The sequence below is a fragment of the Felis catus genome, chromosome X (assembly GCF_018350175.1).
Source record: "Felis catus isolate Fca126 chromosome X, F.catus_Fca126_mat1.0, whole genome shotgun sequence".
Lineage (NCBI taxonomy): Eukaryota > Metazoa > Chordata > Mammalia > Carnivora > Felidae > Felis > Felis catus.
In genome coordinates this window covers 112,367,234-112,387,532 of record NC_058386.1, presented here as the reverse complement: position 1 = coordinate 112,387,532, position 20,299 = coordinate 112,367,234, and the positions used below count along the sequence as shown (strand labels likewise).

The 20,299-nt window shown below is 42.8% G+C and overlaps 1 protein-coding gene across 1 annotated transcript in view; it reads right to left on the bottom strand.

The window, feature by feature from the left end:
* The window catches only part of LOC101083916 (transmembrane 9 superfamily member 2-like), an 88,453-nt gene that overhangs the window by 50,421 nt on the left and 17,733 nt on the right, over positions 1-20,299 (bottom strand). Inside the window, exon 6 of the mRNA XM_023249085.2 lies at positions 4,668-4,795. Coding sequence (XP_023104853.2) covers positions 4,668-4,795 — 128 coding nt within the window. The remainder of the gene's footprint in view (positions 1-4,667; positions 4,796-20,299) is intronic.

Genomic DNA, 20,299 nt, shown 5'->3' with positions numbered 1-20,299 from the left:
TTGTTTTGGGGCACCAGGGTGGCTCCGTTGCTTAAGCGTCCGACTCTTGATCTCAGCTCAGGTCTTGATCTCAGGGGCGTGAGTTCAAGCCTGCTGGGCATGAAGCCTACTTAAAAAAAAAAAAAAAATAGCCTTGTTTCTAAATGTCCCTAACACTCAAATAAGAGTCAATATACTGCCCAACACATCAAACAGGTATCCCCTGCTTTTCCAAAGCTCACTTTATGCCACTTCGCTTCTACGAAAGACCTCCATTAGTACCTGTTTTCACTAAGTGAAAGAAATCCGAAGAGGATTCTCACTTTTCTGAAAAATCAAAAAGAGCATTCAGTGTTGGTGTTGCAGGGAGCCATTGGAGAGGCAGTTCCCCTCCCACCCAGTAGCGAGAGTGGCGCCGCCCAGCTCCTTCCTGGGGAACTACACTCGACATTTCGACAAGCCCCCAGAGCTCTGAACTGTGTGAGCATCTGCGCTTTATCTTGGCTTATTTTGTGCATCCATTAGCAAGATGTGCCTTAAGGTATCAGAAAAGCCTAAGAAAGGGGATTTGGGGAGTCTGGAAACGCTCACAAAGTTTTCCGTATAAATGAATGGCAATTGCTTCTTCACTTTTGACATTTCGACTTCCAAAAGCTTTCAGAGGAACGCTCTACTTTCAGATAGCAAGAGAAAATGTGTCGCTAAGAACCTTCTCATGGGGCACCTGGCTGGCTCAGTCGATAGAGTACGTGATTCTGGATCTCCGGGTTGTAAATTCGAGGCCCATATTGGGTGTAAAGATTACTTAAAAATAAAATCTTTAAGAAAAAGGAATAAAGAGACTGCAATATCACGCAAAAAATAAAAGAAGAATAAAGGGGAGATGGAAAAATCAAAAGGAGAAGCAGTGATGCTTCCCTTTTGAATTATTTGCTCAACATACAATTTATCCCTTGGCTTCTGTTTAAAGAATAATATGCAATCCTTGTGGGACTGTTATTTCTACAAGTACGTGTGCAATAACGCCATTCACTCACACTTGCGGATGCCATTCATGGGCACCTCTTCCCATTCATTTTTTGTCACCCTAGTGTCTGACATATGATATGTCCTTACTAAGTATTTGGAGGGTGAATTCATTGAAAGCCAAATTGTATTGTGAAACAGCTATGAATTTTAAAAATGATCATTGTTAAGGCTACCGACAAACAACATCTACAGAAAAAAATTCAATGACTGCACGATAATGCATACCAAGGTTCCCTGTTTAAGTCTGGGCCTTGAACCCAGCACATGAAATATCTGCATTTCACATCAATGAGATTATGCGGCAAAAATTGCATTAAGATCTCTAATCATGGGAATGCAAACTGGTACAGCCGCTCTGGAAAACAGTGTGGAGGTTCCTCAAAAAATTAAAAGTAGATCTACCCTATGACCCAGCAACAGCACTGCTAGGAATTTACCCAAGGGATCCAGGAGTGCTGATGCATAGGGGCACATGGACCCCGATGTTTACAGCAGCACTTTCAACAATAGCCAAATTATGGAAAGAGCCTAAATGGCCATCAACTGATGAATGGATAAAGGAGATGTGGTTTATCTACACAATGGAATGCTACTCGGCAATGAGAAAGAATGAAATCTGGCCTTTTGTAGCAACGTGGATGGAACTGGAGAGTGTTATGCTGAGTGAAATAAGTCAGAGAAAGACAGATACCATATGTTTCACTCTTATGTGGATCCTGAGAAAGACAGGAGACCATGGAGGAGGGAAAGGGGAAAAAATAGTTAGGGAGGGAGCCAAACCATAAGAGACTCTTAAAAACTGAGAATAAACTGAGGATTGATGGGGGGGGGGGGAGGGAAAAGTGGGTGATGGGCATGGAGAAGGGCACCTGTGGGGATGAGCACTGGGTGTTGTATGGAAACCAATTTGACAACAAATTTCATATTAAAAAAAAAGATCTCTAATCAATGTAAAAGCCCTATCTTAAACCACTGGCCTTGCGTGTGGTCTGTATAAGGCCTTGTAGGCCATTTTCAAAACTGGCTTTTACTCTAAGTGAGATGGGAAGTCACTGGAAGATTCTGAGCAGGTTAACATGAGCTGACATTTCAAAAGGAATACTCTGCAAGCTGTATTGAGAAGAGACTGCTGGAAGTCAAGGGTGGCACCAAGGAGACCAGCGAGGGTTTTGCCCTAATTCACTTGAGATATAATGATGTCTTGGACCAGATGATAGTGGTGGAGGTGATGAGAACTGGTGGTGGGTCCTGAATATATTTTAAGAAGAGAGCCACGTTATCTGCCAAAGGTTGGCATGGATACAGGGTATGAATGAAGAACAATAAAGAGGAGTCAAGGGTGTGGCCATAGTTTGGAGGCCTGAGAAACTGGAAGGATGTAGTTGCCATTTACTGAGATGGAGAAGACACTAGGAAAAACAGGTTGGAGGAAAGATTAGAAGTTCATTTCTGGCCGTGTTAAATTTGAAGTGCCTACTAGACATCCAAATGAACATGTCAAGTAGACAGCTGCATATACAAGTCTACAGATCAAAGAGTCAATGTGGGCTCTAACACCAGGAGACAGGGTAAGATTGCCAATGTGTAAGTATATATAAAGAAGAAAAAAAGTTCAAAGACTCAGTCCCGGGACCCTCCAATATTGAGATGTTGGAGAAATGAGGAGACGACTGATAAGCAACTAGTGAGACAGGAGAAAATCAGTGAAGTATGGTATTCTCAAAGCCAAATTAAGCAAGTGATTCTAGGAAAAAGGAACGATCAACCATGGTAACCATCAGGCAAATTAGCTGGGTACAGTACCTAAAAGACAACACAAGATGGTAGGCTTAGAACACCATTAGGCCTAACTCACTGCTATGGCCTTGAACAGATTGTCTAATTCTAAAAAAAAAAAAAAATTAATTATAACACAGTCCTCATTCTCAAGAGGCCCACAAAAATGACCTTTACAATGACTAGATACATGCTACTCTAAAAAACCATTTTCTTGGCTTTTTACTCTGAGTCTGAGAATATGAGGTATAACTGTAAAGCCTTAAGTTTGATTTTCATATAGCTGATGAGACTAGCTTCTTCCTGGATGATCATACTTTGTATGTTTACTACCTAATGACGTTGAATATGAGCAGCCATCCTGAGATAGACCTCACAGTCCATCGTCCTAAAATTCTGTTGCCAGATATCAGAAGTGACATACACACAAAAAAAGCACGGGTGATTGCCCTTGACAATGATGAGTATTTCCTGGCCTCTCTTGGTAGCTATGTTTATTCCCTATTGTTCAAAAAATATGCCCTGATCCTTTTCCCCAGGAAAATACACGTCAATAAAAATTTCCAGGGTTTGATACATCAGGGGCCATGTGAAAAACTCCTAATTCAGCCCTCTCCTTTCACAGATGAGGAAATTAAGCCTATGACAGATCAAGTTAACCTACCCAGGGTCAAAAGCTTGGCACGATACATTCTCTATTCTTTCTCTTTGAGCATCATCTGTGACAGATGGAACAGCCGTGGCTAAAGTAAGATAGGGTAGTAGCCTTAAAAATAATGAAGTCTGACTCATTTCTACAAACTTAGGGTTCACTTCCAAAATGGAACCAGGACAGATGAGACTAAAAATCCAAATTTCCTAATTCCTTGCTCCGTGTTCAGAAAATTATACCACATGTGCTTCCTTTAATATACTTCACGGAAGTTTCAAGGGACAACTTCCTCATCTTAATATTTCAGGTTTTGTATATTTTTCCCATAATGGACCATGATTTTATACATTGTGTGCCATATTCCCCTCTCTACCTGTCTTAATGGAAGAGTACTAATTTATCCTATAGGATCTTAGAGTCGGAACATTAAAGGTCGCCTGTCGAGTCTGTTACCCAGTGTCCTTTACAATTCATTGAGCACTTACTTACTAGGGACCAGACACTGTGCTGGATGCCTACTTATGAACTCTCCAACACCTGGGTCATCCAGGCTCTTTCTGTAACATCCAGGGATACAGTACTCATTAATTCTTGGGATTGCTTATTTAATTAGAGTTAGAGAACTCTAATTGTTAGTAGAGTCTTCCTTATACTCAGGTGATACCTGCCTAATAGATTCCAGTAAGAGACCTGTCCTCTGAAGAAGCACAAATTGAAATCTAAGCTCTTGGGGCGCCTGGGTGGCTCGGTCGGTTAAGCATCCGACTTCGGCTCAGGTCACGATCTCACGGTCCGTGGGTTCGAGCCCCGCGTCGGGCTCTGTGCTGACAGCTCCGAGCCTGGAGCCTGTTTCCGATTCTGTGTCTCCCTCTCTCTGTGACCCTCCCCCGTTCATGCTCTGTCTCTCTCTGTCTCAAAAATAAATAAACGTTAAAAAAAAAAAAAAGAAATCTCAGCTCTTTATCATAGGGCAGCAAGTAAAGAAGAGAGTAAGGATGCCCTCAGTAGGTCTACTCCCTTCCATATCTGTCAATTCTTTCTCACATCACATGGTATTCAAACGCTAACTACAGGCAGAAGGGAATAAATTGCCTATTTGATTTTTCAAATTGTATGTCTGAGGTGACATCACACATGTATCCTAAAAATGAGAATTCTAGTTGAGAACTTCCATATTCTGAATTAATGTTTAAATGAATGGAGCTAATTAAAAAAGATACTCTCTAATTACCTTTGGGGCTCGAGTCTAGCAGAAACCAATCTCGCAAAACCCCCATTTCTTCCACTGTCCTCGTGGTATGTAATAGTAATATCAACGTGGTTGAAGAGGAAGTAAATATTACTTTTGTTGAATTCAGGCTGCAAAAAGATAAAGAAATTTTAAAGAAGCTTGAACTTTTCTTAAACACTAAAAAAAATAGGGGTGCCTGGGTGGCGCAGTCGGTTAAGCGTCCGACTTCAGCCAGGTCACGATCTCGCGGTCCATGAGTTCGAGCCCCGCATCGGGCTCTGGGCTGATGGCTCGGAGCCTGGAGCCTGTTTCCGATTCTGTGTCTCCCTCTCTCTCTGCCCCTCCCCTGTTCATGCTCTGTCTCTCTCTGTCCCAAAAATAAATAAAAAACGTTGAAAAAAAAATTTAAAAAAAAAAAAAAACTAAAAAAAATAAAATCTGGCCATGGAATAAAAATGAGATACACTATAATATTATTGACTATATTCTCTCTGTTTTTCATCTCCATAACTTACTTTTTTTTTTTTATACCTGGAAGCTTGTACCTTGTAATCCCCTTCATTTATTTTTGCCCATCCCCCAACCCCTCCCCTCTGGCAACCACCAGTTCTCCCTCAGAACCTTCGGAAGGAACCAAGGCTGCTGACGCCTTGATCTTGAACTTCTAGTCTCCAGAACTGTGAGACAATGAATTTCTGTTGGTTTGAGCTCCCAATTTTGTAGTGTGTTTTTAGAGCAGCCCTAGCAAACGAAGGGCTTGGCAATATGAGCTTTGCAATCAAACAGCTGGTTACTAGCTGCATGACCATAAACAAGTCATTTAACCTCTTGGACCCTCAGTTTCCTCTTTTTATTTTTTTAAGAATTTTTTTAATGTTTATTTATTTTGAGAGAGAGAGTGTGTGCCCATGCAGTGGACTGGCAGAGAGAGGAGGAGAGACACCCAAGCAGGCTCCATGCTGTCAGCACAGAGCCCCATGCAGGACTTGATCCCACAAACTGTGGGATCATAACCTGAGCCGAAATCAAGAGTCGGATATTCAACAGACTGAGCTCCCCAGGCACCCCTCCTCTTTTTAAAAACGGGGACAATAGGGACACCTGGCTGGCTCAGTCGGTACAGTATGTGACTCCTGATTTCAGGATCATGAGTTTGAGCCCCATGATGGGTATAGAGATGACTTAAAATTTTTTTTTAATTAAAAAAATAAGATGGCTCATAGAACTGTTGAGGACTACATAGAATCATGTATGTAAAGTACATAATGAAGTGCTTAGCATAGGAAGCCTTGAATAAATAGTAGCTGTTACATCACCCAGGCCCTTCAATCTTCAGAAAATGAGTCCAAATGAACCTTGTCAATTACCATATTGAGTAATCTGCAACACGCAGAACTCCTAGATTAAGAATCATGGCTCTGCAAATCCCAGAACTGAGAGTGACGGGCCTGAAGGAACTTTAGAGATCCTTTAGTACAGTGATGACAGAGGGTAAGAGTGATCCTACTGGGGCTGGGCGACTGGGTGGCTCAGACCGTTGAGCGTCTGACTCTTGATCTTGGCTCAGGTCATGATCTCACAGTTCGTGGGTTCGAGCCCCGCATCGGGCTCTGTGCTGATGGCGCAAAGCCTGCTTGGGATTCTGTCTCTCCTTCTCTCTGCCCCTCCCCTGCTTGTGCGCTCTCTCTCTCTCTCTCTCTCTCTCTCTCTCTCTCTCATTTAACATAAATGAATAAACTTTTAAAAATATAAAAAAAAAAAAGAGTGCCCTTGTGGGGGAGTATCACAATCAGCTTGGGGTGGAGAGTAAGTACTGCTCACGGCAATGCTGTCCATTATTGCAAAGAACTAGAAACTGGAAAACAAGACCATGAGGACAGTGAAATGAAATATGGAATAACCATACAGAGCAATAAAGTGCAGCTAGCAGATTTGCATGCACTAGGATGGAGGGATACCATGTATCGGTATTGGATGTTCATGATCTGTACTAACAGAAGCGGCACAAGCAGCACAGCACAGTGGTTAAGGATGTGGACTCCACAGTCAAACCGCCTAAGGTGGAAAGCTCGGGTACGGCATCCGCTAGCCTGTGTGACCAAGTCGCTTAACCCCTCAGTGTCTCCGTTTCTACACCTATGACGCAGAAATCGTAACAGTACTTACCTTTTTTATTTTATTTTAGAGATAGAGAGTGAGTGGGGGAGGGGCAGAGAGAGAGGGGGAGAGAGAAAGAATCCCAAGCAGGCTCTGCACTCAGCGCAGCGCTCAGTCTCATGGACCATGAGATCATGACCTGAGCCCAAATGAAGAGCGGAACACTTAGCTGACTGAACCACCCAGATGCCCAATAACAGCACTTATCTTAGTGGGTGCTGTGAGGATTAAATCACCCCAGGAACAGCATCTCCACCACTCTGGGACACAAAAGGGTCCAATGTGATGGGTAAAGTGGTAACAAGGCCCTTAAGGATCTGGATCCTGCGTCTCTCTCCAGCCTCATCTGCCGCCACAGCCTCTATGTCTAACCAGGTAAATGACTACAAAGAATTCTTTATGCTGTGCTGTCATAGCACTGGGCTCGTATGCCAGTCACTGACCACATCAAATTGTAGTCAGTGTACTCACACGTTTACATCCTCTAGTCAACTGTGTTCCCCAGCAGATCACAAGGCTGGGAACTTTGCTTCATTCATCCATTCGTCCATTCAGCAAAATATTTTTGAACATCTACTATGTGCCAGGCACTTCTTAACTGTGTCCTAAGAGCTAATATCCTACAGGGGGTCAAAAAATGCAAGAGGTAGTTTGGTATATTGCAAAGAGACGAGAATTTGGATCAAAAACCATTGGGATGCAATTCAGATTTTGCCCCATATAATCCTCTGTAGGTCAGTCTTTATTCGCCTTAGTTTTCTTTTTCTTTCTTTTCACATAACAGGAAATGAATTTTTCTTTCTTTTTTTTTTTTTTTTGAGTGAAAGAGAGGGCAAAGTGAAGGAGGGCAGAGAGAGAGAGAGAGAGAATCCCATGGGGGCAGAGAGGAAGGGGGAGGGAGAGAGAGAGAGAAGTGGGACTCCAGCTCACCTAATGCGGGGCATGAACTGGTAAATGGTGAGATCATGACCTGAGCCAAAGTCGGATGCTTAACCGACTGAGCCACCCAGGAGCCCCCAAAGTAAAGTCTTTTAAATTAAAAACAAAAACAAAACGTGAGCTGACAAGAAAGTAAAGAACTGCCATGTCAAATTCTAAAGCAGGAAGCCAGAGAGGTAACCTCCGTGAGGGAGCATTGATGGTGCTCTTGCCCTGGGGACATCTGACCTGGGCAAACTTGGAAAGACAGTTTGGGTAGCCTCCTGGAATAAACAGCAGAGAATTCGAGGAGGGCCCTCCCAGGCAAGAAGGCTCTGAGACCACCCACTCCGCTCAAAACCAATACTCTCAGGGTAAAGACGAACAGGAAGCAAGCTTTTTCTCCTCCCCCAAAGGACTACAGGGAAGATGGCCTTGGTGCTAAACAGAAAAGGCAGTGGGGGAACTGTCCTTGAACAGTTGTGGCCACAGGCCAGCCCTAACATATATATGCAGTTTGGAGTCCCATCACCGAAGTGGCCCCAGGAAAGTCAAGTCGTGAATTTGCTTTCAGGCGGCCCCAGACTGGTATTTCCCAAAAACCCCTTGAAGAAGTCAATGAAAATCCTTTCTGGAGGAAAGTACTTTGACCCCAGGGCTCAAAGAAACTCCACAAACAACTGTTGAGAACAATGTGTATGTTGGGGCACCTGGGTGGGTGAGTCTGTTGAGCCTTCTGACTTCAGCTCAGGTCATGATCTCGAACCCCTCGTCAGGCTCTGTGCTGACAGCTCAGCCTGGGTAGCTCCGTTGGTTAAATGTCTGACTTTGGCTCAGGTCATGATCTCAGGGTTCATGGGAGGCCCCATGTAGGGCTCCACGCCGACCGTGAGGAGCCTCCTTGAGATACTCTCGCCCTCTCTCTCTGCCCCTCCCCTGCTTGCATGCACACTCTCTCTCTCTCAAAATAAATACATAAATAAAAACTTTTAAACATTTTTGCAGAAATGAGACAGATGATTACTGAAATTAAAAATTCAATCCCTATGTTCAGGTGAGCACACGCCCCGCTTAGGGCAAACACGAACCCTGCTTCGGGTGAGCCCCACTTCTCTCTCTCTCTCCCTCTGCCCCTCGCTCACTTGCGCTCCCTGTCTCTCAAAAAAAAAATCAATGCCTATGTTTATTTTTTTTCAGTATTTTTGAGGTTTGTTTATGGATGAAATAACTTAGTAATTCATCACTTACATACAACACCCAGTACTCATCACAAGTGCACTCAATGTTTGTGTTTATAAGAGAAGAAACAAGTGAGGAAGAAAATTTATAGACTAGAAGATAGGGCAGAAGAACACGGCACAGGAAAAAATGGAAAATACAGAAGGAAGGTTAAGAGACACAGAGGAGAAAATAAAAACTTTTAACCTAGGTTTAATCGGAGTCTGAAAAGGACAGAAGAAAAGTTCTGACAATGGCTGAGAATTCCAGAACTGATAAAAGGCACCAATCCAGGGGCACCTGGGTGGCTCAGTCGGTTAAGCATCCAACTCTTGATCTCAGCTCAGGTCTTGACTCGGGGTTGTGAGTTCAAGCCCCACATTGGGCTCCATGTTGGCATGGAGCCTACTTAAATCATACTACAGGGCATCTTGGTGGCTCAGTCAGTTGGGCATCCGACTTGGGCTCAGGTCATGATATCACAGTTGGTGAGTTTGAGCCTCGCATCCGACTCTGTGCTGACAGCTCAGAACCTGGAGCCTGCTTCCGATTCCATCTCCCTCTCTCTCTATGCCCCTCCCCCCTCCCTGCCCCTCCCCCAGCTAAAGCTCTGTCCCTCCATCTCTCAAAGATGAACATTAAAAAAAATTTTTCATCATACTTCACAGAACCCAAATGCCACCAATTATAAAACATCATTATTTTATGTGCTGCTAGGAAAAAACCTTGCCAATTAAACTTTGACAACCCATCATCTGAAAGAGACACATCCTAATTTCATAAATGTTAAAATATGGGAAAATAGAGTTTTAGAATCAATAAAATGTGGGATATAAAAATAATTTACAAAGCATAAAATAATACAACAGAACTGAGACCAAACGTCATATCCATAAATGTAAATATGTTTAACTCACCTGTTAAGAGGAAAGAGGCTTTCAGAAGTTACCACAGAGCAAAACTCAACAATACATTGTATATAAGAGACACATCTAAAACAAAAAGGCTCTGGGGTGCCTGGCTGGCTCAGTCAGTAGAGCATGGGACTTTTAATCTCAGGGTTGTGAGTTCAAGCCCCATGTTGGATGTGGAAACTACTTAAAAATTTTGAAGAAAATAAAGAGTTTCTGAAAAATTAAAAAGAAAGGAAGGGCCAAGTTACAGAGTGTGAACGGGGGAGGGGCGGAGAGAAAGGGAGACACAGAATCCGAAGCAGGCTCCAGGCTCCAAGCTGTCGGCACAGAGCCCGACGTGGGGCTTGAACTCATGAACCATGAGATCGTGAACTGAGCCCAAGTCGGACTTGTAACCAACTGAGCCACCCAGGCACCGCTTACGCTTTGACTTTAAACAACTAAAACCAAAATGGATAATAAAGTATATGAAAACAACAGTTTTTGAACCTCAGACAACAAAGAACATTAAGAGAGTGATCACCAAGAGAAAGGCAACGAATACGCTGAGCCCTACTACTGCATCAAGCTTACTTCCCAGAGAGAGTTTCCAGGCTGTGGTGCAAGGAAAGGGGCCCCAAGCAGCGCCCTGCAGGCTCCCCGAATTGAAGACAAGTTCACAGTCCAGGGACACCGAGGGGCTAGATGGTGTGGGGCAGAAAACCAGAGAGAAGAGAGCTACCCAGAGATTTCTGGAGGTACGCAGAGGGCTCTCTTTCATCACAGTATTGATGAGTACACGCGTATAAAGTGTGCCAGTCCAGGGGCGCCTGGGTGGCGCAGTCGGTTAAGCGTCCGGCTTCAGCCAGGTCACGATCTCGCGGTCCGTGAGTTCGAGTCCCGCGTCGGGCTCTGGGCTGATGGCTCAGAGCCTGGAGCCTGTTTCCCATTCTGTGTCTCCCTCTCTCTCTGCCCCTCCCCCGTTCATGCTCTGTCTCTCTCTGTCCCAAAAATAAATAAACATTGGAAAAAAAAATTTTAAGTGTGCCAGTCCTTGTCTTTTTGCCCCTCATCTCCAAATCCATTCCCTTTGGTCTCTGTGAAAACCATCTAGGCCCTTTAGTTTCCCTTTGCAAGCTGGCGCCGAAAGAAGTTTCGTCAGTAGAGGGCGCTAGACAGCCATTACCCGGGAATAGGCAGAAAGCAGAAGGCAGGTGATTTGTGGGGCAGTGAAACTACTGGGTATGATACCGTAACAGTGGACACATGTCATCACACATTGGTCCAAACCCACAAAATGCACAACCAAGAGTGAACCCTACCGTAAACTGGGTGGGTAATGGTGCAAGAATGTAGGTTCATCAATTATAACGAATGTACCACACTCTGGTGAGTGATAATTGATCCCGGGGGAGGCTATGCATGTGAGGGGGAGAAGGGGGTGCATGGGTGGCTCAGGTGGTTAAGTGTCCAACTCTTAACTTTGGTTCAGGTCATGATCTCATGGTTTGTGGGATCCAGCCCCTGCTTTCGGCTCTGCAGCGACAGCATGGAGCCCGTTTGGGATTCCCTCTCTCTCAAAATAAATTAAACACGTTTATTTTTGAAAGAGAAAGCGGGCGTGAAGGAGAGGCACAGAGAGAGAGTGGGGCAGAGGATCAGAAGTGGGCTCCCCTCTGACAGCACAACCCCGAGGGAGGGCTCAAACTCACAAACCAGGCGATCATGACCTGAGCTGAAGTCAGACACTCAACTGACCAAGCCACCCAGGTGTCCCAATAAATAAACATTTTTTTAAAGATAGATAAATAATGGGGCTAGAGAGAAACAGAGTATGAGCAGGGGAGGGGCAGGGAGAGAGGGAGACCCAGAATTCGAAGCAGGCTCCAGGCTTTCAGCTTTCAGCACAGAGCCCGACGTGGGACTCGAACCCATGAGCCATGAGATCATGACCCGAGCCGAAGTCGGATGCCTAGCCGACTGGGCCACCCAGGTGCCCCTATTTAAATTTTTTTGAGTTTAATTATCTTTAGTAATCTCTACACCAATGTGGGGATCGAACTCACAACCTTGAGATTAAAAGTTAAATGCTCTACCAACTGAGCTAGCCAGGCACTCTGTCTCTCTTTCTCTCTCAAAAAAATAAACATTAAAAAAATTTTTTTTAATTTAAATAGAAAAATAACACAGGTGCCTCAGATCTGGCAAAAATAAACCAAGATGGTGTACAAATGACTGAAATTTAGGAAGCACCTGCCCTCTTCTCTGGAAAGAAACAGTTGACAGTATCATCAGTTAGAGCATGGAAGTTTTTTGTGCGTCTCGTGTCCATGAAATACAGCCAGACCAACACTAAACCATCCTACACACCTAGAAAACGAACTGGAGGATAAAACAACCATCTGCACAACCTGAACCCCAGAAATCAGCAGGTACGCGGCGCGGAGAGGTGAATTTGGGGAGCGAGAAGCCGCAAAAGGTAGGGAACCGCTTTTGCGGGCAGAGAGAGGACGGAGACTGGGGAGGGGAGGAGAATACGGGAACAGCACCCCTCCCCAAAAGCAGCTGGAGAGAAAGTGGAAAATTGGAAACAGCCGCAGGGACTGAGCTAAAAAGGGAGAAAAGAGAAAGGAGAGGGCTTAAATTCCATTAAGACCATAAACAAGGGGAAAACAAAGGCTGCAACTCTGCAGTTCGATACCTGACGGTGCTCTGGTGGGAAGGGCGAATCCCCAGGAGCAGGGTGGGCTCCGGGAGGTTCTCGGGCCACACGGGGAGAAGCGGTCCACTGCTGGAAGGACATTTGGTAGAGACTGTTGAAGCCACCTGGTCCCAGCAGACCCCGCAAAACGGCCACATTCGCTGGTGCTGGAACAAGGTCATTAAGGGGGAAGCCTGGTGCCAGATGTGTGTCGTGATTTTCCTTCATCCCTGAAACGCTGCTGCTACGCTGTCTCGCGAACTTTTTCTGGGGCGGGCTGGCACCTGGCCGCAGTCTCGGGGTCCCGCCCGCGTTCCTGGGTGCAGCCGACATTCGGCCATTGCTCATTCGGCCTTTGCTCTGTGAGACCCTCCCGCAGAGGGGCGGACCGGGTCAAAGCCGAAGTCCTTCGGAAGTAAGGGGCCGGGGAACACAGCCGCATCTGAGACAAAACTTCGGAGAGAGGTACTGCCTGGGGCCTGGTCACGGAGAGTGAAAAAGCGGGGAGTGGCCGAGAGCTGAAGACAGGACGGGTGCGTGATTGCTGAACCAGGAGAACAAACAGGGAGGCTGGGTGGCGCCATTTTCACCGCTCCCGCGCATGCGCATAGGCACCTACGAGCACTGCAACAATCCACCCCAGTAGGCTAGCAGCGCCATCTAGTGGAGAGCGGAGCCGTTACACTGAGCCCCGCCCACCTGGGCCAACCTGGCTCTCAAGAACACAAGTCTCACTGCCGGCTTAGTTTATGGACTATAAAGTGCTACATACACTAACATCTAAGGGAAAACAAAGCAATTTCAGTCCTACTTTAATCTGTGAGGTTCATCTATTCATATTTCTTTCTTTTCTTTCCTTTTTTCTCTTTCTCTTTCACAATTCTTTTCTTTTTCTTGAATACAGAAAGAGAAAAAATGCATTTTTATTTTCAATTTTTATTAAAAATATTTTTCTTTAATTTTTCTTACTATACTTTTTCCTTTTGTGTAAATTTTTTCAGATTCTATTTTACTTCCATCATTTTATTTTAGTCTACTTCAGTGTATTCACCTTTTCAAATTTTCAAACAATTTCCTTTTTTCTTTTCTTTTGCTTGAATGCAGAAAGAGAAAACTTCATTTTTACTTTCAATTTCTTTTAAAAATACTTTTCTTTAATTTTTGTTGCTATATTTTTCGCTTTTATGTAAACTTTTTCAAATTCTATTTACTTCCATCATTTTATTTTAGTCTAATACAGTGTATTCACTTTTTCAAATTTTCAAACGATTTCTTTTTTCCTTTTTTTATCTTTTTTCTCTTTTTCCTTTCTTTTCTTTTTTCTTAAATACAGAAAAAGAAAAAATTCATATTTATTTTTAATGTTTATTAAAAATATTTTTCTTTAATTTTTCTCTACTATACTCTTTACTTTTGTGTATATTTTTTCAAATTCAATTTTACCTGCATCATCTCATTTTAGTCTACTTCAGTGTATTCATGTTTTCAAATTCTCAAAAGATTTCCTTTTTTTTCTTCCTCCCTTTTATTTTCTCTAATCTGTCTAACCACTTTCAACACCCAGACCAAAATACAACTAGGAACTAGCATCATCTATTCAATTTGTATGTGTGTGTGTGTGCGTAATTTTTAATTTTAATATTTTTTTAATTTTAATTTTTTTAATTTCAATTTTTCTACCTCATTAATTCCTTTTCTCCCTTCAAAATGACAAAACGAAGGAATTCACCCCAAAAGAAAGAGCACGAAGAAACGACAGCCAGGGATTTAACCAACATAGATACAAGCAAAATGTCTGAACCAGAATTTAGAATCACGATAAGAATACAAGCCGGGGTCCAAAATAGATTAGAATCCCTTTCTGCAGAGATAAAAGAAGTAAAAAATAGCCAGAATGAAATGAAAAATGCTATAACTGAGCTGCAATCACGGATGGATGCAGCGGCGGCAAGGATGGATGAGGCAGAACAGAGAATCAGCAACATAGAGGACAAACTTATAGAGAATAATGAAGCAGAAAAAAAGAGGGAGATTAAGGCAAAAGAGCATGATTTAAGAATTAGAGAAATCAGTGGCTCATTAAAAAGGAACATCAGAATCACAGGGGTCCCAGAGGAGGAAGAGAGAGAAATAGGGGTAGAAGGGTTATGTGAGCAAATCGTAGCGGAAAACTTTCCTAACCTGGGGAAAGACACAGACATCAAAATCCAGGAAGCACAGAGGACCCCCATTAGACTCAACAAAAACCGACCATCAACAAGGCATATCAGAGTCAAATTCACAAAATACTCAGGCAAGGAGAGAATCATGAAAGCAGCAAGGGAAAGAAGTCCTTAACTTACAAGGGAAGACAGATCAGGTTTGCAGCAGACCTATCCACAGAAACTTGGCAGGCCAGAAAGGAGTGGCGGGATATATTCAGTGTGCTGAATCAGAAAAATATGCAGCCAAGAATTCTTTATCCAGCAAGGCTGTCATTCAAAATAGAAGGAGAGATAAAAAGTTTCCCAGACAAACAAAAATCAAAGGAGTTTGTGACCACTAAACCAGCCCTGCAAGAAATTTTAAGGGGGACTTTCTGAAGGGAGAAAAGATGAAAATATAAATAAATAAATACATACATACATACATACATACATACATACATACCAAAGGCAACAAAGATTAGAAAGGACCAGAGAACACCACCAGAAACTCCAACTCTACAAGCATCATAATGGCAATAAATTCATGTCTTTCAGTACTCACTCTAAACATCAATGGACTAAATGCTCCAATCAAAAGACATAGGGTAACAGAATGGATAAGAAAACAAGATCCATCTATATGCTGTTTACAAGAGACCCACTTTAGACCTAAAGACACCTTCAGATTGAAAATAAGGGGATGGAGAACAATCTATCATGCTCATGGTCAACAAAAGAAAGCCGGAGTAGCCATACTTATATCAGACAATCTAGACTTTAAAATAAAGACTGTATCAAGAGATGCAGAAGGGCATTATATCATAATCAAGGGGTATATCCACCAAGAAGACCTAACAATTGTAAACATTTATGCGCCAAATGTGGCAGCACCCAAATATATAAATCAATCACAAACATAAAGAAACCATGATAGTAGGAGACTTCAACACCCCACTCACAGCAATGGACAGATCATCTAATCAGAAAATCAACAAGGAAACAATGGCTTGGAATGACACACTGGACCAGATCGACTTAACAAATATATTCAGAACATTTCATCCTAAAGCAGCAGAATATACATTCTTCTCCAGTGCACATGGAACGTTCTCCAGAATAGACCATATACTGGGACCCAAATCAGCCCTAAGTAAGCACAAAAAGATCGAGATCATACCGTGCCTATTTTCAGACCACAATGCCATGAAACTCGAAATCAACCACAAGAAAAAAATTGGAAAGGTAACAAATACTTGGAGACTGAAGAACATCCTACTAAAGAATGAATGGGCTAACCAAGCAGTTAAAGAGGAAATTAAAAAGTATATGGAAGTCAATGAAAATGATAACACCACAACCCAAAACCTCTGGGATGCACCAAAGGCGGTCATAAGAGGAAAGTATATAGCAATCCAGGCCTTCCTAAAGAAGGAAGAAAGATCTCAGATACACAACCTAACCTTATGTCTTAAGAAGCTGGAAAAAAGAACAGCAAATAAAACCCAAAACCAGCAGAAGACAGGAAGTATAAAGATTGGTGCAGAAATTAATACTATCGAAACCAAAAACACAGTAGAACAGATTAATGAAACCGGAAGCTGGTTCTTTGACAGAATGAACAAAATTGATAAACCACTAGCCAGTTTGATCAAAAAGAAAAAGGAAAGGACCCAAATAAATAAAATCAAGAATGAAAGAGGAGAGGTCATAACCAACACGGCAGAAATAAAAACAATAATAAGAGAATATTATGAGCAATTATATGCCAATAAAATGGGTAATCTGGAAGAAATGGACAAATTCCTAGAAACATATACACTACCAACACTGCAACAGGAAGAAATAGAAAATTTGAACAGACCCATAACCAGTAAGGAAACTGAATTAGTAATCAAAAATCTGCCAAAAAACAAGAGTCCAGGGCCAGATGGCTTTCCAGGGGAATTCTATCAAACATTTAAGGAAGAGTTAACACCTATTCTCTTAAAACTGTTCCAAAAAATAGAAATGTTCCAAAAAATAGAAAACTCCCAAACTCTTTCTATGAAGCCAGCATTACCTTGATTCCAAAACCAGACAGAGACCCCACTAAAAAGGAGAACTATAGACCAATTTCCCTGATGAATATGGATGCAAAAATCCTCAACAAGATATGAGCCAACTGGATCCAACAATACATTAAAAAAATTATTCACCACAACCAAGCAGGATTTATACCTGGGATGCAGGGCTGGTTCAATATCCGCAAAACAATTAACGTGATTCATCACATCGATAAAAGAAAGGACAAGAACCATATGATCCTCTCAATAGATGCAGAGAAAGCATTTAACAAAATACAGCATCCTTTCTTGATAAAAACCCTCAAGGGGCGCCTGGGTGGCTCAGTCGGTTAAGCGTCCGACTTCGGCTCAGGTCGTGATCTCACGGTCCGTGAGTTCGAGCCCCGCGTCGGGCTCTGTGCTGACAGCTCAGAGCCTGGAGCCTGTTTCAGATTCTGTGTCTCCCTCTCTCTGACCCTCCCCCGTTCATGCTCCGTCTCTCTCTGTCTCAAAAATAAATAAATGTTAAAAAAAATTTTTTTTAAATCCTCAAGAAAGTAGGCATAGAAGGAGCATACCTCGAGATCATAAAAACCATATATGAACAACCCAATGCTAATATCATCCTCAACGGGGAAAAACTGAGAGCTTTCCCCCCAAGGTCAGGAACAAGACAGGGATTCAACATAGTATTGGAAGTCTTAGCCTCTGCAATCAGACAACACAAAGAAATAAAAGGCATCCAAATCGGCCAGGAGGAGGTCAAACTTTCACTCTTCGCAGATGACATGATACTCTATATGGAAAATCCAACAGATTCCACCAAAAACCTGCTAGAATTGATCCATGAATTCAGCAAAGTGGCAGGATATAAAATCAATGCACAGAAATCGATTGCATTCCTATACACCAACAATGAAGTGACAGAGAAATCAAGGAATCGATCCCATTTACAGTTGCACAAAAAACCATAAAATACCTAGGAATAAATCTAACTAAAGAGGTGAAAAATGTATACACTGAAAACTATAGAAAGCTTATGAAAGAAATTGAAGAAGACACAAAAAAAATGGAAAAAGATTCCATGCTCCGGGATAGGAAGAACAAATATTGTTAAAATGGCAATACTACCCAAAGCAATCTACATATTCAATGCAATCCCTATCAAAGTAACACCAGCATGCTTCACAGAGCTAGAACAAATAATCCTAACATGTGTATGGAACCAGAAAAGACCCCAAATAGCCAAAGAGATCTTGACAAAGAAAAACAAAGCAGGAGGCATCACAATCCCAGACTTCAAGCTATACTACAAAGCTGTAATCATCAAGACAGTATGGTATGGGCACAAGAACAGACACTCAGATCAATGGAACAGAATAGAGAACCCAGAAATGGACCCACAAACGTATGGCCATCTAATCTTTGACAAGGCAGGAAAGAATATCCAATGGAATAAAGACAGTCTCTTCAGCAAGTGGTGCTGGGAAAACTAGACAGCAACATGCAGAAGAATGAACCTGGACCACTTTCTTACACCAGACACAAAAATAAGCTCAAGATGGATGAAAGACCTAAACGTTAGACAGGAAGCCACCAAAATCCTCGAGGAGAAAGCAGACAAAAACCTCTTTGATCTTGGCCGCAGCAACTTCTTCCTCAACATGTCTCCGGAGGCGAGGGAAACAAAAGCAAAAATGAACTACTGGGACCTCATCAAAATAAAAATCTTCTGCACAGCGAGGGAAAAAATCAGCAAAACTAAAAGGTAACAGACAGAATGGGAGAAAATATTTGCAAATGACATATCAGATAAAGGGCTAATCTCCAAAATCTATAAAGAACTTAGCAAACTCAACACCCAAAGAACAAATAATCCAGTGAAGAGATGGGCAAAAGACATGAATAGACACTTCTCCAAGGAAGACATCCCGATGGCCAACCGACACATGAAAAAGTGCTCAACATCACTCATCATCAGGGAAATACAAATTAAAACCACAATGAGATACCATCTCACATCTGTCAGAATGGCTAACATTCACAACTCAGGCCAACAACAGATGTGGGCGAGGATTCGGAGAAAGAGGATCTCTTTTGCATTGTTGGTGGGAATGCAAGCTGGTGCGGCCACTCTGGAAAACAGGATGGAGGTTCCTCAAAAAACTAAAAATAGAACTACCCAACGACCCAGCCATTGCACTACTAGGCATTTATCCACGGGATACAGGTGTGCTGTTTCGAAGGGACACATGCACCCCCATGTTTATGGCAGCACTGTCAACAATAGCCAAAGTATGGAAAGAGCCCAAATGTCCATCGATGGATGAATGGATAAAGAAGATACGGTATATATACACAATGGAGTATTACTCGGCAATCGAAAAGAATGAAATCTTGCTATTTGCAACTACGTGGATGGAACGGGAGGGTATTATGCTAAGTGACATTAGTCAGTCAGAGAAAGACAAATATCATATGACTTCACTCAGATGAAGACTTTAAGAGACAAAAAAGATGAACATAAGGGAAGGGAAGCAAAAATAATATAAAAAAAGGGAAGGGGACAAAACAGAAGAGACTCTTAAATATGGAGAACAAACTGAGGGTTACTGGAAGGATTGTGGGAGGGGGATGGGCTAAATGGATAAGGGGCATTAAGGAATCTACTCCTGAAATCATTGTTGCACTATATGCTAACTAATTTGGGTGTAAATTTTAGAAAATAAAAAACAAATTAAAAAAAAAAACAAAAAAAGAGTACCATCAGTTAGACAACCAAGCAAGAAACTGGGCAGTCATCCTATATTCTTCCTTCTCTCTTCCCCTTTGTCCCCATCGCTGGCCCACATCGAGTCTTGACACGTAAAACAAATTAAAACAGTGCTGTCCTGGCTGAGCTGTTTTGCGGCCATTCGAGCCTCTTCATTAGCCTCCACAGCAGTCTGAAGACCCTCCTGTTACCCTGGGGCCCAGTGGAGACTGCTGGAGAGCCACAAGGCCGACCGTGAGATCGGGACTTCCAAGCTAAAAAGCTCTGAGCTGGATTCCTACTTCTGCACTTAACAAGCTGTATGCCTCTAGTCATGTCACTTAACCTCTCAGAGACTGAGTTTCATCACCTATAAAATGGCAGCAGTAGGGTCCTAGCAACAGGGCTGTTCTAAGGATTAAATCAGGCACTGTAGGAAGTAATATCGCACACAGGACCTCCCTCCACGACCCAGCTTCTGCCCAGCCACCTTTTCAGCATCATCTCTAGCTGCACCTCCCAAACCCTAAACCTTATGCCACAGACATGCTCAACTACTCACAGTCCCCCAATCATAGCATCCTGTTTCAGACTTCCAAGTTATTTTTTTTAATTTTTTTTGTAATGTTTATTTATTTTCGAGAGAGAGAGAGGGACAGAGTACAAGCAGGAGAGGAGCAGAAAGAGGGAGATGCAGAATCTGAAGCAGGCTCCAGGCTCTGAGCTGTCAGCACAGAGCCCGACGTGGGGCTTGAACCCACAAAC